The sequence below is a fragment of the Hyla sarda genome, chromosome 9 (assembly GCF_029499605.1).
Source record: "Hyla sarda isolate aHylSar1 chromosome 9, aHylSar1.hap1, whole genome shotgun sequence".
In the NCBI taxonomy this organism is placed as follows: Eukaryota; Metazoa; Chordata; class Amphibia; order Anura; family Hylidae; genus Hyla; species Hyla sarda.
Window position 1 is genome coordinate 168,617,008 of NC_079197.1, and position 23,165 is coordinate 168,640,172.

General features: G+C 44.0%; 1 protein-coding gene and 1 pseudogene across 1 annotated transcript in view; both read left to right on the forward strand.

Moving 5' to 3' along the window:
• The first annotated feature begins 3,275 nt into the window (after window positions 1–3,275).
• Window positions 3,276–23,165, forward strand: part of LOC130290424 (carnitine O-acetyltransferase-like) — a 44,404-nt gene continuing 24,514 nt past the window's right edge. The window contains exons 1-8 of the mRNA XM_056538055.1: window positions 3,276–3,618; window positions 6,864–7,094; window positions 9,899–10,017; window positions 11,096–11,149; window positions 13,905–14,064; window positions 18,020–18,194; window positions 18,276–18,454; window positions 20,374–20,474. Coding sequence (XP_056394030.1) covers window positions 3,574–3,618; window positions 6,864–7,094; window positions 9,899–10,017; window positions 11,096–11,149; window positions 13,905–14,064; window positions 18,020–18,194; window positions 18,276–18,454; window positions 20,374–20,474 — 1,064 coding nt within the window. The 5' untranslated portion in view covers window positions 3,276–3,573. The remainder of the gene's footprint in view (window positions 3,619–6,863; window positions 7,095–9,898; window positions 10,018–11,095; window positions 11,150–13,904; window positions 14,065–18,019; window positions 18,195–18,275; window positions 18,455–20,373; window positions 20,475–23,165) is intronic.
• LOC130292124 (U2 spliceosomal RNA) lies at window positions 8,204–8,368 on the forward strand (annotated as a pseudogene).

Here is a 23,165-nt window from a genome sequence, read left to right on the forward strand (position 1 = left end):
TCTGGCGGACCAGAGTACCCCTTTAGGGTGCGTTCACACGCTCTTTGTTTTTGCGGGTTTTCCGCTGGGTATTTGAAAGTGGGCGGGCTGTTCTTGGCTATCCGCAGCAGATTTTCCACAGAGGGATTTACGCTGGAAAATCCGCTGCAAGCCCCATTGAAGTCAGTAGGGACTGCGGCGGATTTTCCGCAGCGTAAATTCCACCACGGACAATTTGCTATGGACATGGCCGAGAAGAGCCCGCCCCTTTCAAATACGCAGCGGAAAACCGCAAAAACTACGAGCGTGTGAACGCACCCTTAAAGGGAACTACATTGCTCAATCTGTTTGGAGTTGAGCGGAAAACAAAATACTGCAATTTGTAAAATACCGGACACCCGATGGACCCCATTCAAGTCAATGGGATCAATCGGGGCATCCGGCAGCGTCAGTTGTGCTCCAATCCGTTTCATGGCCCGTTTGGCACAAAAATAAGGGTACGTTTATACGGACGGATTTTTTTTTTTTGCGGGTTTTCCGCTGCGTATTTGAAACGGGGCGGGCTCTTCGCGGCTGTCCGCAGCAGATTTTCCGCGGCGGAATTTACGCTGTGGAAAATCCGCCACAGTCCCAACTGACTTCAATGGGGCTTGCGGCGGATTTTCCGCAGCGTAAATTCCACCGCGTAAAATCTGCTGCGGACAGCCGAGAAGAGGCTGCCCCTTTTCAAATACGCAGCGGAAAACCCGCAAAACGTACCCTAAAAATAAAAAGGCTGAACGGACGGAGCACAACGGGAGTGTGAACTTAGCCTTACTATCATCATCGCTCCAGCGTATATAACGAGTAGTTTCGGTAATAACATTATAACATCTCATTTTTGCAATACGGTTGCCGTACACGGTTTCATTGAAAAAAACGTATCGAACCGTATCGCAAACCGTATATACAGACATTTCATTGTAAACCGTCTGCCAACCGTAGCATCAGGTTGTGTACGTTTTGCATCATTTACGGGTTTATACGGTTTTTAACTGTACATCAAACCGTAATCTACTACGGTTTTGTGTCCCGGTCAAAAACCGTATCCAACCTTTATATGGCTATTTTAAAATGGAGTTCTACGGTAACCGTATTGAACTGTATGTGCGTGCGGTTACATCCGGTTTGCACAATACTGTTTTTCATAATTAAAAAAATTTTTTTTTTTTTTGGGGGGGAAATTCAATGAAAAAAGAAGAACTTTATTTAAAATGTTAACAAACATAAAACCGTATCCGTTTGTTTTTTTTCAAGGAAAACGTATTAAAACGTATGCAAAAGGACATCCGTTTTTAAACCGTATACGGTTTAAAAAAACGTGAGGAGGCATATACGGCTGCATACGTTTTGGTCCGGTTTGGAGACATATACGTTTTTTTGTACAGAAACGGGATACGGGACCCGTATTGCAAAAACGAGATGCGAATGCAGCCTGCAATCTCTCGTGTCTCAGGTTTACGTGACCAGAAACCATTGTGCATACAGCTGTTGCAAAACTACAACTCCCAGCATGCCCGGACAGCCTTCGGCTGTCCGGGCATGCTGGGAGTTGTAGTTTTGCAACAGCTAGAGGCACAATGGTTGCGAAACACTGCGACAAGCTGCGGACGAGGAGATGCCCGAGGCAAAGACCTTACCTGTGCGAAGTACATAGAGTGTTGGACTAAGTGTGAGCGATAAGGGTGTGTAAACATGTTCAAGGACTCTTACACGGAGGCGCAGGGAACACAACACATCACAAACACACACTTCCAGCCGACCTACACCGGGTCAACAAGATGAGTAAGGCTACGACGAAACACAACTTTTGTTTGGCATTTTTTTACATTTTTTTCTTCGTTTCTTTTTTTTTTTTTCTTGTCCTGAAAAAAAAAAATGGCACAAAAAAATTTCCAATTTATTTTAAATAATGTGTGTGGGTGGGGGGCCATTTTCAAATAGCCTGAGACACGTTTATAAATCGCGCCCGATCTTAGGCCGTCTAGTCTTAGGCTGCGTTCACATCACGATTTCTCCATCCGACTTGAGTAAAGGATTTTATAACATGAAATCGTATATAAAGTCGGATCCATTGACCTGCATTAAAAAAATCGGATCCACTACACACGTCTGATTTGATCCGCATCCGATTTCACACGATTTTTGTTCAGGTCTGAAATCGTGGTCGAACCCGATTTCAGACCCGAACAAAAATCGTGTGAAGTCGGATGCGGATCAAATCGGATGAGTGTAATGGATCCGATTTTTTTTAACGGAGGTCAATGGATCCGACTTTATATACGATTTCATACGATTTTAAGTTATAAAATCGTTTATACTCAAGTCGGATGGAAAAATTGTGATGTGAACGCAGACTTAGTAAAACTAAACGGGGGGAGATTTACCAAAATCTGTCCAGAGGAAAAGTTGCTGAGTTGCCCATAGCAACCAATCAGATCGCTTCTTTCATTTTTCAGAGGCCTTTTTAAAACTGAAAGAAGCAATCTGATTGGTTGCTATGGGCAACTCAGCAACTTTTTCTCTTGACACGTTTTAATCAATCTGCCCCATAGGTTCCCCATAGGTTGCCCATAGCAACCAATCAGATCGATTCAGTTTTAAAAAGGCCTCTGAAAAATGAAAGGAGCGATTTGATTGGTTGCTATGGGCAACCTATGGGGAACCTATGGGGCAGATTTATTAAAACGTGTCCAAAGAAAAAGTTGCTGAGTTGCCCATAGCAACCAATCAGATCGCTTCTTTCATTTTTCAGAGGCCTTTTTAAAACTGAAAGAATCGATCTGATTGGTTGCTATGGGCAACCTATGGGGAACCTATGGGGCAGATTGATTAAAACGTGTCCAAAGAAAAAGTTGCTGAGTTGCCCATAGCAACCAATCAGATCGATTCTTTCAGTTTTAAAAAGGCCTCTGAAAAATGAAAGGAGCGATCTGATTGATTGCTATGGGCAACTCAGCAACTTTTTCTTTGGACACGTTTTAATCAATCTGTCCCATAGGTTCCCCATAGGTTGCCCATAGCAACCAATCAGATCGATTCTTTCAGTTTTAAAAAGGCCTCTGAAAAATGAAAGGAGCGATCTGATTGGTTGCTATGGGCAAACTATGGGGAACCTATGGGGCAGATTTATTAAAACGTGTCCAAAGAAAAAGTTGCTGAGTTGCCCATAGCAACCAATCAGATAGATTCTTTCAGTTTTAAAAAGGCCTCTGAAAAATGAAAGAAGCAATCTGATTGGTTGCTATGGACAACTGGGCAACTTTTCCTCTGCACAGATCTTGATAAATCATCCCCACTATCCCAGTGTTTCCCAACCAGGGTGCCTCCAGCTGTTGCTGGGAGTTGTAGTTTTGCAACAGCTGGAGGCACCCTGATTGGGAAACGCTGCTCTATCCACTCATGTCGTCTGCTCCTCCCTGCAGGAAGTATGGCTCTGGCCCTCCTCCCATGACACTCAGGCCTGGGCCCTCCCCTCTACACCTCCAGCCGTAGATTACCCCTAGGGGTAGATTTCCCTCGTGTCCTCCAGGGGAGGGGGGGCAAGCTGTCAGAATGATCCGAAACCTGATACACTGCACAGCCCCCCTCAGGGCTTCGGTGAGATCTCCGCACAGTTTAATCCATTTCTTTCTTTCACAACTAGTTCATGACTGTGGGGGATTTGCAGAGCATTGCAGCTTTATAAGTGCAGGACAGCTGGCTTTTACCTCTGCAGAACATTGCTGGTGTTTTTTTTTTTGCTTTGCGTTGCGACTACTTGCTCTTGTGCAAAACCTGTTGACGTTGTGGTATCCTGCGTGGTCAGGACGTGTAATGTTTAACTTATGTCACTTTGTAGGGTTTCTTAGTGACCGTAATCTATTGTCAGCAGTCTGGGAATTTGTCATGGCAGCAATCGCCCCCTCCCTCCCCCCAATCTGCCATGTTTAGATTATACAAACATGCAAGGGTTAACAGATTCCAGACTAGTTAATGAAGAAGGGCGGTGCGGTTGGGATCCAGTATCCAAAAACCTATGTGTGTGCTAAGGTCGAGCGGTTCAAAGTTGGGGGGGGGGACGGGACGAGATCTCAATAGGTTTTTTAGGGTCTAACATGGCGCTGCCTATTGCTGACCGCTGAATCAGCAGGATGGTCTGGCTCATGCATTCAGTTTGTTAACCTGGATGTGTTACCTGCTCTGGAAGCCCCGCTTAGTATACCTAAAATACCCCCATGGGGCAATGTTTCCATTTTCAAACTTTGCTACTTTTATCTTCTACATATGCAACAAAAAATTTGCAAAATATCATATAAATCTATTTTGGATAACGAGTCCTAAAGCCACGAGGCGATCTCCCTGCGGCGTTCCTTCGCGCCGTCACTCTTGGACGTTCTTCGAAGTCTGTTTTGGAAATAAAAGTGGAACCTAAAACATTGCCCTATGGGCTCTCTATTATCGATGCTTGAAGCGTATCCCTGATGCTTCACTAGTGCTTCTATAGATAAGTGGTCTCCGAACTGTGGACCTCCAGACGTTGCAAAACTACAACTTCCAGCAGCCAACGGCTGCCCGGGCATGCTGGAAGTTGTAGTTTTGCAACGTCTGGAGGTCCACAGTTTGGAGAACGTTGGTGTGAATGGCCGACAGACCTCAGGACTAGAGTTAGAGAAGTAGATGACTTTGGAGAGGCAGTCGAAAATAGAGTGCTTTTACCCACTCTTTATCAATGTTGATTAGTGGTCTTCAAACTGTGGACCTCCAGATGTTGCAAAATTACAACTTCCAGCATGCCCGGACCGCCAACGGCGGTCCGGGCATGCTGGAAGTTGTAGTTTTGCAATGTCTGGAGGTCCACAGTTTGAAGACCATTTGTGTAAATGGCCGACAGACCTCAGGACTAGAAGACTGAGTGAGTGATGGTGGAGGCTGGGAGTTGTAGTTTTGCAACGTCTAGAGGTCCATAGTTTGAAGACCATTTGTGTAAATGGTCGACAGACCTCAGGACTAGAAGACTGAGTGATGGTGGAGGCTGAGAGTTGTAGTTTTACAATGTCTGGAGGTCCACAGTTTGAAGACCATTTGTGTAAATGGCCGACAGACCTCAGGACTAGAAGACTGAGTGAGTGATGGTGGAGGCTGGGAGTTGTAGTTTTGCAATGTCTGGAGGTCCACAGTTTGAAGACCATTTGTGTAAATGGCCGACAGACCTCAGGACTAGAAGACTAAGAGATGGTGGAGGCTGGGAGTTGTAGTTTTGCAATGTCTGGAGGTCCATAGTTTGGAGACCATTGGTGTAGATGGTCAACAGACCTCAGGACTAGAAGACTGAGAGATGGTGGAGGCTGGGAGTTGTAGTTTTGCAACGTCCGGAGGTCCACAGTTTGAAGACCATTTGTGTAAATGGCCGACAGACCTCAGGACTAGAAGACTGAGAGATGGTGGAGGCTGGGAGTTGTAGTTTTGCAACGTCCGGAGGTCCACAGTTTGAAGACCATTTGTGTAAATGGCCGACAGACCTCAGGACTAGAAGACTGAGAGATGGTGGAGGCTGGGAGTTGTAGTTTTGCATTGTCTGGAGGTCCACAGTTTGATGACCATTTGTGTAAATGGCCGACAGACCTCAGGACTAGAAGACTAAGAGATGGTGGAGGCTGGGAGTTGTAGTTTTGCAATGTCTGGAGGTCCATAGTTTGGAGACCATTGGTGTAGATGGTCAACAGACCTCAGGACTAGATGACTTTGTAGCGTGGGAGAGATGGTGGGGGCTGGGAGTTGGAGTTTTGCAACATCTGGAGACCACTGGTGTAGATGGTCAACATGGACTAGACCACTGGACTAGATGACTGAGCATTAGAGGAGTCGGTGACTTTTTAGAGCCGATGATTGAGATTAAGGCTAGGGCTTCGTGACAACTTTCGTGTTACACTGTAACAGTTAATATGGTACAGGCCACAGGTTACCATGACCTGACCAGATGAGGGTCAGTATGGCATCTTGCATATCACCCACATTCCCCATCATTAGCTGCAATGCAGCACAATATGGCGACCTTTGGCTGCTACACACGTCATGTAGCCAACCTCGTCATGTATAAAAAAGGAGAGTAAAACATTGTGCCCAATGGGTTCTATGTTATCAATGCTTGAGGCCTATTCTTAATGTTCCACCATTACTTCTGTCTACTCCATTTTATCAGTGTAAATTGTTGTTCTCTCTGTGGACCTCCAGATGCAAAAATGCAACTCCCAGTAAAATGGTATAGCAGCCATGTTGCCATGTAATCCTAGCTTTAATAAAAGTAGCAAAACTAGTGCAAAGAAAATCCAAAGTAATTAGTTGGCATAGGATTTCTTCTTCACCGACAGACAACGGGTTTCAAGAGAGGACTCCCTTCTTCATCAGAACCTGATGAAGAGGGGAGTCCTCCTTGAAACGCATTGTCTGTCAGTAATTTACATGTATTCGTCAAATAGAAGTATATTTTTAAGATTTTCCTTTCCGATATGGATTTTAGATTACACCATAGACTGCCAGCATGAGCGTCGAGAAGTATTCACTTTATTTTGTGAAGCACTCCAGGAGTGCTACCATTTTCTTCATTGGTCATGGTTTTCATTGAGCCTTCCATTATTACAGCTTTCACTCTTGGGGCAAACTAGTAAATAAATTCTCCTTTAGATATATGGTATGCAGGAACGGACTGACCGTATCTGTATAGGACATACCTAAAGGAGATCTGGAGCATCTCAATTGACCGCAAATTTTCAATATGGAACTATTCAAGGTTTATCTGACTGGGTTGACGGTGGCCAACTATAGACCTATACATGGTACTAATCTGCACTCTCTCCAATCCCTAGATCTCTTTCCATTCACTCCGTGGGTTCCATTCTGCCCCTCCGCTTCCTCGGCAGCCGGTTCCCGACCTGCAAAAGACTCTGACCCGCTACTTGCGCTCCCTACAACCTCTTGTTAGTGAGGATGAGCTGGAGAGCACCAGGGAACTGGTAGAAGAATTTCTACGTCCCAGAGGACAAGGAGAAGAACTGCAAAGACAACTTTATAAGAGAGCGGAGCGTACCGATAACTGGGTGAGACCACAGGAGCTTACAATCCAGACTGTGTTATGCTAATCTCATATGGTGTCATTTAAACCTCACCCCCCCCCCCCCCTGTAGATCCATCTAAAATGATTGACTTCTTTATCTTCTATGCTATGTTCTTTTATATACACCTTATAATACAACATAGGTCAGGGCTATCCTGCCGCATTGGTCACTGGCAACATTGCTACCACAGCTTGTGATGCTGCCATTGGGCAATGGGGCCTTCCATTCTTTATGTCAAGTTATAGCATCTGCAATATATTTAACTCCGATTTTGATCATTAAGGCCGGGGGTCACCTCACAATTTGTGCCTCAGAGGCTCTGATACGTCGGCAATATCTCAAAATTGGTTGCCAACATGTGTTCTGGGATCGGCCTGGGCCGCGTTTAATTCATTGACCTGAATGTAACATAGTAACATATGGGGAGATTTATCAAAACCTGTGCAGAGGAAGAGTGGTGCAGTTGCCCATAGCAACCAATCAGATTGCTTCTTTCATTTTCCACAGGCCTCTTTAGAGGCCTGTGGAAAATGAAAGAAGCAATCTGATTGGTTGCTATGGGCAACTGCACCACTCTTCCTCTGCACAGGTTTTGATAAATCTCCCCCATAGTTTGTAAGGTTGAAAAAAGACAAAAGTCCATCGTGTGCAACCTAAAATCCTACAGTGTTGATCCGGCGGAAGACAACCCCCCCCATTTGCACAACATCATGTGAAATTGATTGTCAATCAGTGTTCTTCCTGAGTGGACAGTGGGATTTCACAGAAGTGTCATTGACTTGGAGTCACATTGTGTTGTTTAAGTGTTCCCTTTATTTTTTTGAGCAGTGTATTTATTTTTGGTATTGGGGTGCCAGTTGTAATATGACTGTACACCTGAGATCAGGTCAGCCAAACTCTATCACTGCCGATTTCCCCCCCAATACGCATGCACTCTTGGCCGAGTGTGCATGCGTCCTCAAGGAGGAGAAAGATAATTTCCCTGAGATCAATAGGATTGGCTAAAATCCAGCATGCCCGATCCTTCTCTACTCCAACATCTAAGAGAGTCTTGAGGCCACCATACACGTTAGTAGGTCATCTGATTCAGATTAGCATCTCGGCCTTTTGGCTAAGATCAAGTGTAGTATCTGTTCTTATCAGTTTTCATGCCGGTGGCAAACTACGCCGGTATGGGGCTGGTGGGAATGGGTGCTGCATGGAGGATGCAGGTTTACCAGGGCTTTCCGGGGCTGGTTCTGAGGAATCAGCTCGATGGCTGCCCCGATGTGACCTGTTCCCTCCGGGTCTCGCCATGAGGCTGAGAGGGTCTAGAGCCGAGGTACTTTTTGTGCCTCGGGGAGTGGTGGCCCTGAGGTGCCAAAACTCACTGGGAGTATTGGCTCACTGAGTTGAAGCACGGGCACCATAATCTCTTCACCTTGTGGCACTCACCTCTTGATTCCCGGCCTTCTGGCTAGGATCAGAGAAAGTTTTATAGATCCGGCCGGATGTCCGGGCAGTATATCTGCACACATTCACTTATTTATTTATTTTTGTCTCACTGTGTCACTTTTTGCGTGTTGTGTGTCCACAGGATTTGTCAGGATGCGGTATCCCTTCTGGGTGTCCCTCCTGGCGGTCTAGGGGAGGTGTGTGTGGCCATTAGGTTCCGCACCTCCCTGCAAACACCCCAGGTACTCCTGCTTTGGCAGGGTACCTACCGTTATCGCCAAGGGGGATGCCGGGAGCATTTGTGGTCCCCTAGTAGCTTCAGCGAAAAGGGACATCGAACCTGGAACCTCGCAGGTACCTTTTGGTCCGGAGGCAAAGGGTAGGTTTGTTGGGGGGGCCTCTCTCCTATCGGAGAAGGGCTTGCGATAGACCGCATCCTTTGTGCACGTTTTTTTAGTGTAACACGTTTGCACTTTTTCTTGCACTTTGGGTGATTCGAGAGCACGTTCCTCGGCTTTTAGATTAGTGGGTTTGGCTACTTTAGAAGTGTGTCAGTATCAGACCTTCGGTGGGACCAGCTGACTGACTGAAAGATTAGGCATGTTGGATTTAAATTGCCTGATCCTTGTCACGGGAAAGAAGGATCGCCAATGTTGGACTTTAATTGCCTGATCCTTGTCAGGGCAGAGAAAGATCAGGCATATTGGACTTCAGTTGCCTGATCCTTTTGTTAATGGAGTGATACGTCACTACGAGAGGAGTCTAAGGGTGGGTTCACACTACGTTTTGTCCCATACGGGAGCGCATACGGCAGGAGGGAGCTAAAAGCTCGCGCTCCCGTATGTAACCGTATGCGCTCCCGTATGCCATTCACTTCAATGAGCCGACCGGAGTGAAACGTTCGGTCCGGTCGGCTCATTTTTGCGCCGTATGCGCTTTTACAACCGGACCTAAAACCGTGGTTGACCACGGTTTTAGGTCCGGTTGTAAAAGTGCATACGGCGCAAAGATGAGCCGACCGGACCGAACGTTTCACTCCGGTCGGCTCATTGAAGTGAATGGCATACGGGAGCGCATACGGTCACATACGGGAGCGCGAGGTTTTAGCTCCCTCCTGCCGTATGCGCTCCCGTATGGGACAAAACGTAGTGTGAACCCAGCCTAACATTGGTTTACCCCGCTCTCTACATCCAGAACACATGCACGCTTGGCCGAGCTGAACGTTCATGAGTATATAGAGGGATTGGCAGAGCTGTTGGCTGAATGCAGCTATTTTGTGTGTATGGGTACCCTATAGCCAACTTTAATCTCTCTTCATCTGTCTGTTTACTGACCTTTCTGCCCTTTTGTAGCTTACAGACTGGAGACAAGAGTGTATATACCTAGAGAACCACCTACCACTCCCTGTACACTCCAGCCCGGCTGTCATTCTCCCTCAGCAGGACTACAAGGACTGGAGGGGACAGCTGAGGTATCTAACCCCTACATCCATCCGTCTCATGTTCACCTAATAATAGTATTAATCTTTATGTGTATAACACATACATACATATTCACACACAATATAACCTGTTGTCTAGGACCATGTGGGGACGGGCATTTCAATACCATTATATGGTAATGCAGATTTTTGTCTACACATCATAATAGCCAATGGGTTAAGTAAATGTTCAATAGTCTATGGCAGTGGGTCCAAAAACAGGGTGCCTCCAGCTGTTGCAAAACTAAAATTCCCAGCATCCTTCCAGTGAACATGCATCAAAACTGCACATAATGTGAACTGACCCCAACCCACTTATGAGTCTATCTATTTACCCCAAACCTAACCACCTGGCTAAACTGCAGTCATGAGACACTCTCTGCAAAGCCAGAGGATTCATGGGAAATGTGGAAATATTAGGAAATCATTTTAGTAATAGAATTGCAATCAATATGGCTGAAAACCACATGCCTGCCACATTAGCTAAAACAGGGAAGCACAAGGCATACACAAGATCCCCAGAGTGCTTCTTTAAAGGGGTACTCCCGTGGACATTTTTTTTTTTATTTTTTTTTAGATCAACTGGTGCCAGAACGTTAAACAGATTTGTTAATGACTTCTATTAAAAAATCTTAATCCTTCCAGTACTTTTTAGGGGCTGTATACTACAGAGGAAATGTTTTTCTTTTTGGATTTCTCATGACCACAGTGCTCTCTGCTGACCTCTGCTGTCCAGAGCAGGAGAAAATCCCCATAGCAAACATATGCTCCTCTGGACAGTTCCTGAAATGGACAGCAGAGGACAGCAGAGACCAATCCAAAAAGAAAAACATTTCCCCTGTAGTATACAGACCCTTAAAAGTACTGGAAGGATTAAGATTTTTTAATAGAAGTCATTTACAAATCTGTTTAACTTTCTGGCACCAGTTGATAAAAAAAAATAAAAATAAAAAAAAAATTAGTTTTCAACGGGAGTACCCCTTTAACTCCCCTTTTTGCACAGACACACAATAAGTTTGCTTTTCCTGTGATATAGATCATAAATATAATCAATGTATCTGGTTTTCAGATTTGCTTCTAAACTGATTTGTGGTGTCCTGGATTTTAAAGCCAAAGTTGAGAGGTGAGTGAGATCTTCCATTCTTTCTTAAAAACCTTCTTCTTTTTTTTTTTTTTTTTTTAAATCAACTGGTGCCAGAAAGTTAAACAGATTTGTAAATTACTTCTATTAAAAAAATCTTAATCCTTCCAGTACTTATTAGCTGCTGAATACTACAGAGGAAATTATTTTCTTTTTGGAACACAGAGAGCTCTCTGCTGACATCACGAGCACAGTGCTCTCTGCTGACATCTCTGTCCATTTTAGGAACTGTCCAGAGCAGCACATGTTTGCTATGGGGATTTTCTTCTACTCTGGACAGTTCCTAAAATGGACAGAGATGTCAGCAGAGAGCACTGTGGTCGTGATGTCAGCAGAGAGCTCTGTGTTCCAAAAAGAAAAGAATTTCCTCTGTAGTATTGAGCAGCTAGTAAGTACTGGAAGGATTAAGATTTTTTAATAGAAGTAATTTACAAATCTGTTTAACTTTCTGGCACCAGTTGATTTAAAAAAAAGTTTTCCACCGGAGTACCCCTTTAATTTGTTGCTCATATTCAGAATAAACTCATCACCATTGAACATGAAGACTCTACATTCACTCTACTGTAGTGGAATACAACTTATCCCCTATCCAAAGGTGGGACCCCCCGCGATCTCCTGCATGGTGTCCCAGCAGTCCGCAGGAAGCGGGCGTGCCGTCCACCGCTTGAAGTGGGGGGGCGACATGTATCCTATAGAGATACATGGAGGGGGCGTGTCGGCCGCGGCTTCCTGCGGGGGTCAGCACGTCTGCGGACTACCAGAGTGCCATGCAGGAGATCCCCTATCCCAGTGGTCTTCAACCTGCGGACCTCCAGATGTTGCAAAACTACAACTCCCAGCATGCCCGGACAGCCTTTGGCTGTCCGGGCATGCTGGGAGTTGTAGTTTTGCAACATCTGGAGGTCCGCAGGTTGAAGACCACTGCCCTATCCTTTGAATAGTGGATAAGTTGTATTTCACTACAGTATTCCTTTAAACGGAATGTGTCTGACCTATTCAAATTTTTTTTTTTTTTTTTTTTTTTTTGTTTAACAAATTTTTAAGAATTTTTGGCATTGTTTTTGTTTCTAATCTTTTATTTCCATATTTTAAAATATTCCTGAAATCTTGCAGCTTTCTGTCTAGCCGCTAGGCCTTTTAAAGGGGAACTCCTGAGGAAACAAATAGTATTCAAATCAACTGGGGCCAGAAAGTTATTCAGATTTTTAAATTACTTCTATATAAAAATCTTAATCCTTCCAGTACTTATCAGCTGCTGTATGCTCCAGAGGAAGTTGTGTTGTTCTTTCCAGTCTGACCGCAGTGCTCTCTGCTGACACCTCAGTGTCAGGAACTGTCCGGAGCAGGAGAGGTTTGCTATGGGGAGTTGCTCCTGCTCTGGACAGTTCCTGACATGGACAGAGGTGTCAGTAGAGAGTACTGTGGTCATATTGGAAAGAACAACACAACTTTCTCTGGAGCATACAGCAGCTGTTAAGTACTGGAAGGATTAAGATTTTTATATAGAACTATTTAAAAAATCTGAATAACTTTCTGGCCCCAGTTGATTTGAATACTATTCGGATCTTCCCAGCACCACCTTAGCTGACGGCTTTTTCAGACCCGCCTCCGTGTGAGCTGTTCAACTGGATTTTAACCCTGTCATTTCTGAATTAATCGCAAGTAGTGCTATTCCTTCCTTTCTTACTCACATATATATATATATATATATATATATATATATATATATATAAATTATGGTCAGAAAATAGAAACCAATTAGAAAAATACTAAAATAATGTTTCAGTATCTGTCTCTAGTAAATCAGTAAATCAGTAAAAATACACACACACACACACACACATATACATAAATATATATATATATATATATATATATATATATATATATGGGACACATTTACTTTAAAAATATGGAAGCTTCATTGTAGATTTACATTGATTCTATATATGGTAAAGATAGAAGACAGTGTTTTTTTTTGTTTGTTTTTTTTTTTTGTTTTTATACAATGCCTTAAAGGGGTACTCCAGTGATTTTTTAAATCAACTGGTGCCAGAAAGTTAAACAGATTTGTAAATTACTTCTATTAAAAAATCTTAATCCTTCCAGTACTTATCAGCTGCTGTATGTTACAGAGGAAGTTCTTTTCTTTTTGAATTTCTTTTCTGTCTGACCACAATTCTCTCTGCTGACACCTCTGTCCATGTCAGGAAATGTCCAGAGCAGGAACAATTCCCCATAGCAAATCTATGCAACTCTGGACAGTTCCTAACATGGACAGAGGTGTCAGCAGAGAGCACTGTGGTCAGACAGAAAAGAAATTAAAAAATTAACTTCCTGTGGAGCATACAGCAGCTGATACGTATTGGAAGGATTAAGATTTTAAATAGAAGTAATTTACAAATCTGTTTGTTTCTGGCAACAGTTCTTAAAAAAAAAACCAAAAAAAAAAAACAATGTTTTCCACCTGAGTACCCGTTTAAGACAGTAGTCTCCAAACTGTGTACATCCAGTTGTTGCAAAACTACAACTCCCAGCATGCTGGGAGTTGTAGTTTTGTCACAACTGGATGTACACAGTTTGGATACCACTACCCTAAGGCAGTATTAGCCATACATCTGCTGGCATGGTACAATGAATTGGTAACCAGTTTGACTTACTGCTGGTGTGAACTGTGTTCTATTTGTTATTGACTCTAGGCTCTAAATAGTTTTCTCCCCCTGCTTTTCCGCAACAGCCCTGGTGGTCTGGAGGAGTTATGGCGAGGCCAAAGGCTGTGCCCGGATCAGTATTACAAATTCTTCGGATCCTGCAGGGAACCTGGAACCAAGAGGGATCGAGTCTTGCTCCATCCGCGTAGCAAGTCTCATCATGTGACCGTCTGCAAGAACTACCAGGTGACTATTGTGACTTCGGTGCCGAGGTAAAGGCGGCCATCTTGTTACTTCTTTTATGATGGATCAAACATGTTGGTGGTGTAAATCAATTTTTGTCCCCATACAAAATCCCCATACTAGTGATTCATTCAAATCTTAAAGGGGTACTCCGCTCCTCCTAGACATCTTATCCCCTATCCAAAGGGTAGGGGATAAGATGTCTAATTGGGGGGGGGGGGGGGTCCAGCTGATGGGACCCTCCGCGATCCCCAGCAATCCATGTGCACAGAAGGAATACTGCTCCTTGCCGGATTACAAACGACCACAGCTGTCGCACCCCCTCCATGTAGCTTCCATAGACATAAAAGGGGTACTCCGCCCCTAGACATCTTATTCCGCTATCCAAAGAAAAGGGCATAAGATGTCTAATTGGGGGGGGGGGGTCCAGCTGATGGGGCCCTCTGCGATCCCCAGCACCCCAGTAATCCATATGCACAGAAGGAATACTGCTCCTTGCTGGATTACAAACGACCACAGCTGTCACACCCCCTCCATGTAGCTTCCATAGACATTAAAGGGGTACTCCGCCCCTAGACATCTTATTCCGCTATCCAAAGATGTGATGTGTGTTTGTGTGGCCCGCCGCTGGGGACCCTGCGATCTCCCTGCTGCACCCGGAGTTTGTTTAGAGCATTGGGTGCAGCTCCGGAGGCTGGTGATGTCACGCCTGCGTCCCCTCAATACAAGTCAATGGGAGGGGGCGTGAAGACTATCAAGCCCCCTCCCATAGACTTGCATTGAGGGGGCATGGCTGTGATGTGACGAGCAGGGCGTGACCGTGATGTCATGAGCCTCCGCCCCGCATAGTCAGTCATCCGGCACGAGCAAAGTTTGCTCCGTGCACCGGATGTCTGGGGTGCCGCAGCCGAGATTGCGGGGGTCCCCAGCGGCGGGACCCCACCGTGATGAGACCTTTTATCCCCTATGCTTTGGAAAGGGGATAAGATGTCTAGGGGCGGAGTACCCCTTTAATGAAGGGTACATGACAACCATGGCCGCCCAAAGCCTAACACAGCAGGTGTTCTAAATATAATTGTTCAGAACGCCTGGGTGCCGGGCCGGAGATCGGACATCTTATCCACTATCCTTTGGATAGGTAATATGTCTAGAGGCGGAGTACAGCCTGGAAATCTACCATCGCCAACAAGTTACTGGTTAGAGAGTAAGGAGAAGGATCCTCTTCTTCATATAGAGATCTTTACAGATCCTGACCTCCAGTATCCCTCAATTTCTCTCGGCTATGTAACCAGATTCATGGTCATATCATTGTATTGACCATTCAAGAAAGAAGATCCAGCTCACAGGGAAATAGTCCAAATTGTGAAAAAAATGTATTAAAGCATACATATAGATCCTTAACCAAGCGACTGACGCGTTTCGGATGATGTCAGTGACTAAGGACACATGGTTCAAAACGTGTCAATAGTTTTTAAGGATTTTTTTTTTATTGTTTTTTGTTCACATTTGTGGACTATTTCCTTGTGAGCTGGATCTTCTTTCTTCTTGAACTGTACATGCTGTGCTCTGGCTTTCCAGGCTCCGAGGCAGGGATATCTGGTGCAGGTGTGGTCAGCTGAAGGATTGTTTTGTCTCTCTCTGTTTGATCGTATGGACCATGGGTGGCCATCCACTGTACCATAGCTGATAACTGGTATACAGATGTGTATATTACTTCTATTTAAAAATCTTAATTCTTCCAGTACTTATCAGCTGCTGTAAGCTCTAGAGGAAGTTGTGTAGTTCATTCCAGTCTGACCACAGTGCTCTCTGCTGACACCTCTGTCCATGTCAGGAACTGTCCAGAGCAGGATAGGTTTGCTATGGGGATTTGTTCCTGCTCTGGACAGTTCCTGACATGGACCGAGGTGGCAGCAGAGAGCACTGTGGTCAGACTGGAAAGAACAATACAACTTCCTCTGGAGCATACAGCAGCTGATAAGTACTGGAAGTATTAAGATTTTTATATAGAAGCAGTTTACAAATCTGTTTATTTCTGGCACCAGTTGATTTAAATCCATTTTGCCTCCGGTGTACCCCTTTTAATGGAGGGAGGTATTGACCAATAGGTCATGGGGAAAAAAAGGGAAATAAACATGAGACCTTTCTGTCCTGGGGGGCTAAATTAGGTGCCATAATAAGAGGCCCATTTCAATATTTGGGGCCCCTTTGTTCTATGTACACCATTGGTCTTGGTGGCATAGAGAAGTTCATTGCTCATCTAACATTTTTTGTCCCCCATTAAAAAAAAAAAAAAAAAAAAAAAAAAACCTCTTTAGGTTTAGTTTTCCTCACTTTCAGTTCTCCTAAAGTCAAAATTTACGAAATGACCCCAGCTTGGAAGATAATATTTTGCAACACTGTGACGGAGTGACTCTCAGGAGAGGGATCAAGCAGAACAAGAGTTGTTTGGTTTCTTGTCATCAGTAACCATGTGAAGAGTTTTTAAAAATGTCCTACAATTCTGAAAGATCTTTGTATTTTGTGTGTGTGTGTATATATATATATATATATATATATATATATATATATATATATATATATATATATATAGAACAATCTGCCGTTACCAGAAGAAAATTTTATTAGATCGCATAGGCAATAGTCAAACTCACCCTCAGTAGTTTCCACTAAGAGCGCAACACAGAAGAGCGCCCCGGTATCTTTCCAGTGTATTCCAAGGATGGTGGCCGTCGCCAATATCCAGCTGTGGGTCTGGCAGGGGGCACAGTAAATAGCAAGGAAAAGAGGGCTGTTCTTGGTTTCTAGCAAAAATCGATATCTTCAAGCACTGACTAAAACTGTACTAAATTGCTAAGACCGATATACGGACAGATAAAATAATAAAATATGTATTATAATCAATGCAAACAATGAATTTCGAGATATTACAGGTCCTGATGAAGAGAGGTGATATCTCGAAACACGTTGTATGAATTGATTATAATCTTGATCTGGCTCCAGGGGATGGGTCCTGTCTGTACTGCCAGAAGCAAGCTTTTTTTTTTTTTTTTTTTAACATTGATGTAATGAAGTGCGTTTTTAATTAAGTGCCAATAATATTTTCTATAATTAATCAATTTTATCAATTTTCAAATGATCAAATTTCTTTTTTTATTATTCACCTCTATACATACTGTTATTTTTGTGTTCCAGCTTCTTCTCTCAATATTTTTGTCATGTCTTTTCAGTGAGTTGTTCATTTGGTGTATGTGTTTAATGTATAGTGTGTGTTGAGAGAGAACCTGTCTTCATCAGGACCTGATGAAGAGAGCTTATATCTCGAAACCCATTGTCTGCATTGATTGTAATAAATTGTTTATTATTTTGTTTGTATATCAGTCTTAGGGTCAATATGTAGCATATATGCTGCGTATTTGATGCTGTGTATTTTATGCTGCCTATTTCAGTGCTAGCAAAGTCTATGGGTGTTTAATATAACTCCCATAGACTTTGCTTGCACATGGATATACAGTGTGAATCAAATACGCAGTGTATATGCTACGGATGATCCTACCCTTTACAAGGCCCATTTGGTGGGGTCTTTTCATTTGGTGTGCCATGTCAAAACTTAATTAAATTAGACAGATATAGGGACAGATAAAACAATGAAAGATTTATTAAACAATCAATGAAGACGTGTTTCCCTATCGTTTCATCAGGTCCTGATGAAGAGAGAGGTTATATCTCAAAACGTGTTTTCTGTATTGATTATAATCTTTTATTGTTTTATCTGTCCCTATATTGGTCTTAGTAATTTAATACAATTTTAGTCAGCGTGAAGATATCCAATTTTTTTCTTCGCTACCTTCCATTGACAATCCTCCCTTCCTTTATCAGGTATTATTACTACTACTACTCGGTAGTAGAACATTTCACAGATAAACTCACCTCTACTTTATATATGTCTCTTCCCCAGTTTTTCGAGCTTGAGGTGTACAATAGTGACGGCTCGCCACTGACAGAAGATCAGATCCACCAGCAGATGCTTTTTCTACGTGCGCACTCTAAAAAGACAGACAAAGAGCCTGTTGGGGTGCTCACCACCGATCATAGGAACAGCTGGGGGCGAGCATACAGCACCCTTATTCGAGGTGAGTTCACTAGAGTTAGGAAAGTCTACTGAAGAGTAACATTTATAAGTTGGAGAAACCATGTCTGTCCTAATCTCCCAGACCGGCTGAACCGGGAGTCTGTGCGCAGTATCCAGCGCAGTCTCTTTACCGTGTGTCTGGATGCCACAGCGTTAAAGTATTCAGAGGACTTGTACAGCAGCCGAACCGCTGCCCAGATGCTGCACGGAGGAGGGAGCCATGCCAACAGCGGCAATCGCTGGTTTGACAAGACTCTACAGGTATATACTGTGCTTCACACTCCAGGCAATACGTATAAATTGTGTAATGCCTTGTGCAGGGCTTAAAGGGGTACTCTGGTAAAAAAAACAATTTTTTTTACATATCAACTGTCTACAGAAAGTTAAACAGATTTGTTAATTACTTCTATTTAAAAAATCTTAATCCCACCAGTACGTATCAGCTGCTGAAGTTGAGTTGTTCTTTTCTGTTTGACCACAGTGCTCTCTGCTGACACTTCTGTCGGTCTCAGGAACTGTCCAGAGCAGGAGAGGTTTGCTATGGGGATTTGCACCTACTCTGGACAGTTCCTGAGACAGACAGAGGTGTCAGCAGAGAGCACTGTGGTCAGACAGAAAACTCAACTTCAGCAGCTGATAACTACCGGAAGGATTAAGATTTTTTTTTTATAGAAGTCATTTACAAATCTGTTAAAATTTCTGGAGCCAGTTGATATGAAAAAAACATTTTTCACCGGAATACCCCTTTAAAGACAATCTAACAGTTCACCCACACTAAACTCAATATATAGGGTTATAGTGCAGGTCAACAGCTTTACAAAGAGGGGTCACTTGCTTAAATCCGTTGAGTATATGCAGAGTTCTGGCACTGTATACTTCCTGCTGTATTGCTATCCAGTGCGCATTGGAGGCAGGGAGCCTGCTCACCCAGCTCCCCTGCCTCCTCCAAATTCCCCCGCCGATCCTGCACCCTTCATTATCATGTTAATGAATGCCGCAGGTGAGCACTCTACTCTCTGTATGGCATTCATTAGAATATTAATGAAGGGGGCGGGGAAGACGAAGAATACGGAGGAGGCCGGTTCACCCAGCTCCCCTGTCTCCTCCAAATTCCCCCGCCGATCCTGCACCCTTCATTATCATGTTAATGAATGCCGCAGGTGAGCACTCCACTCTCTGTACGGCATTCATTAGAATATTAATGAAGGGGGCGGGGAAGACGAAGAATACGGAGGACGCTGGTTCACCCAGCTCCCTGCCTGCAGTGTGCACTGAATAGCAATGCAGGAGGATATAGCAGCATATACTCAATGGATTTAAGTAAGTGACCCCCCCCCCCCCCCCTTAGTAAAGCTGTTCACCCGCTCTAATACCAAGGATATTGGGTTTAGTGCGGGTGTAAGGGGACACATGCAGTCTTATTTTGTTTTAGGCATGACTGTGTATGCGTTGCATGGACCTCTGTAGATGTATGGTACCTATAGCAATTTCCCAACCAGGGCGCCTCCAGCTGTAGCAAAACTACAACTCCCAGCATGCCCGGACCGTCTTTGCTGCCATGCTGCATCAGTGAGATATTGCAGCTTCATCTCTCTCCTCTCCCTTCTCTTGTCTTTTTATTCACTGTTTTACACTAGATGGATTTTATTTTGGTGATCGAGGAGGTTTGCAAACATTTATAGAAATATGGAGAGGGACATCCTGGGTGCAGGAGATTGGGGAAGCTGATTGATAACCAATATGGCCGCCCAAAGTGGTTGTCCCTCCGCTTTCCTTGATAAGTTAAAAGAAGCGCAGTCAAGTTTATGTATTCTCATTCCAATATCATTGCCTAACATGGCCATTCGGGACTTGAAAAAAGTTGGGTTAATAGACCCCACAGTGTGGAATCTCTTGTGGCTATACTTTCTACCAATACCTTACAACAGTGTTTTCCAACCAGGGTGCCTACAGCTGTTGCAAAACGACAACTCCCAACATGCCCAGACAGCCAACGGCTGTCTGGGCATGTTGGGAGTTGTCGTTTTGCGACAGCATGCTGGGTGTTGTCGTTTTGCAACAGCTGGAGGCACCCTGGTTGGGAAACACTGCCTAACAGTATTCCCCTTAACAACTAATCTGTGCCACTTGATTACCTGCTGGTCCATAGCATTGACTAACACTGACTATGACCTCTGCAGTTTGTGGTGGGAGAAGATGGCAACTGTGGACTGATTTATGATCAAGCGACGGCTGACGCCTCTGCGGTGCTGACCATGCTGCGCCATGTTTTCGACTACTGGTAAGTGACTGGTGTATTGTCTGTCAGTGTACCCCAACCCAGTCCTCAAAGCCCAACAGGGACAAATTCAAATCCTGGACTGTTGGTGCGCATGAGGACTGGGTTGGGGACCTCTACTCTAAGGGACTTAAATAAGCAATCATTAGATTGCTTATACTAAACAATGTTATTCTATTACATAGCATTGCTCAGTTACATCTGCTCACTGCTAGTAGAGTCTGCCCTAGGAAGCTGCTGTATCAGTAATCCAGTCTCACTATTTTTAAAGGTAATCTATGTTGAAAATGAACTCCATTCATTCCTAAGGGACCGCCGAAAAGATAGAGTACACCGGTAGGCAACATGCGCTCCTCACTGAGAGCGCCGGGGTCCCTTCCCGGTGATTACGGGGGGGGGCAACAGTCGGATCCCCTGCGATCAGCAATCGGGATAGTGTTCGTTTTTGTCAAAGTAATCCTTTAATGCTGTGTTTATCCAAAATGCTAATAGGATAAATGTATTTATTCATAATTTATTGCCTTAATTTTCTTGATTTACTTATACAGTGATCCCCCGACTTATGATGGCCCCGACATATGATCATTTCAACATATGATGGCCTCTCAGAGCCCATCGTATGTTGAAGGCAGCCTCGACATATGATGCTGCTGTGTGTCGGGGCCATCATACAAACAGCTATCTGACAGCGCTGACAACTTCAGCAAATGACAGATAGTTGTTTAATGTGCCCCGTGTGCCCCGTTCTGCCTCCTGTTACTCACATGCTGTCCTGCTAACTCACGCAGGCTTCCACTGTGAGCTCTGTGTAAGCCCCGCCCCCCCCAGTGCAGCCATAGCCAATAGCCTGCAGCATCTTGCTGCAGGCATCCAATGAGCTGCTCCCCTTCCTTTCCTATAGAGCTGTAGTCGGCAGGATCGTAATGGAGGACATTCTGTCCCCCCTGAAGGTATTTAAAGAACTGTACAGTACTGTATGCGATGTCACACATCATATACAATACATATACACACTATACACCCCATACATCAATGTTTCCCTATCAGTGTGCCTCCAGCTGTTGCAAAACTATAACTCCCAGCATGCCCAGACAGTCAATGGCTGTACATGCATGCTGGGAGTTGTAGTTGTGCAACAGCTGGAGGCACCCTGGTTTGTTAAACACTCCCCATACACTCCACATACAATGGCCATCCCAGAACCAATTGGCAGTTTCCCATAGAGATATGTATTCAACATACAATGGTTCCGAGGCCCCAGAACCAATTACCATTTTTACATAGACATATGTACTCGACATATGATGGTTTCAACATATGATGGTTCTCCTGGAACCAATTAATATCATATGTTGAGGGACCACTTGTACAGACATTTTATTTGAAAGAAAACTCTCTAGAACAACAAACTTGTTCTTCTTATCTAATGTTTCCATTTTCTGATTGTAATTTTCTGATTATTTATATTTAATATTTTGTACATTATTATGGAGGCAGCCATGTTGCCTGAGCTATTTTTAAAAGAGTACCTGTCTCCAAATAAAACTTTTAATATAGTGTTCCTTGTGTAATTAGCAGACACTTTCCCATTCACTTTGCTTTGCTAGTTGGCTCTGTTCTGTTCCCTGCCACAATTAATACAGTGAGTTTGGTCTCCTCCTGGCCTGGCAGGAGTCCAAACTCAGGAAGTGACAGAGCTTGATTTACAGCTGCACAGAAAGTGAAAGCTCCACAGATTCTCACAGAAAGCTACACAAATTGAAAGTTGCAGGAGAGCCTCACTGATAGCAACACAGACTGAAATATGCACAGAGCCTGAGGTCTTCTATTCATCACAGCACTGCAACCATGTGAGGGCGGAAGTGGTCCCCCAGCAGGCTTCAGTGATGTCATGCATGCTGGTAAACGCCCACTTTCTCCTGCTGGGAAACTGCACTATGTGAGCAAGAAGAAAGGCAAGGGTGGGAGGGGGGTGTTGTAGCTCAGTACAGGATGGTTTTGCCCCGTACCTTTCCTTTCGCTATGAGGAGCGATTAAAGGAGTTACAGTTGTTTAGTCTTGAGAAGAGACGTTTAAGGGGGGATATGATAAACGTATATAAGTATATTAATGGCCCATACAAAAAATATGGAAAAAAACTGTTCCAGGTTAAACCCCCCCAAAGGACGAGGGGACACTCCCTCCATCTGGAGAAGAAAAGGTTTAGTCTAAAGGGGCGACACGCCTTCTTTACCGTGAGGACTGTGAATTTATGGAACGGTCTACCTCAGGAACTGGTCACAGCAGGAACAATTAACAGCTTTAAAACAGGATTAGATATATTCCTGGAACAAAATAACATTAATGCTTATGAAGAAATATAAAATCTCATCCCTTCCCCAATATCGCGCCACACCCCTACCCCTTAATTCCCTGGTTGAACTTGATGGACATATGTCTTTTTTCGACCGTACTAACTATGTAACTATGTAGCTATAAGGAGTGCAATAGCAAAACTTTATTTTAATGAGAGTTACCCTTTAAGAAGAAGAAGAAATTCCTAGTTATTCTCCTTCTCGACTGTTGAGCGGCTTTATGAATACTTTTCTCATTTCCTGCATTGCATTGGGACAGATGCTCTGGAATTTTGGCCAGATCCTTGGATGACCAGGCATGTTCAGCGCCATTTGCATCTGTAGCCTTTTGTCTCTTTGT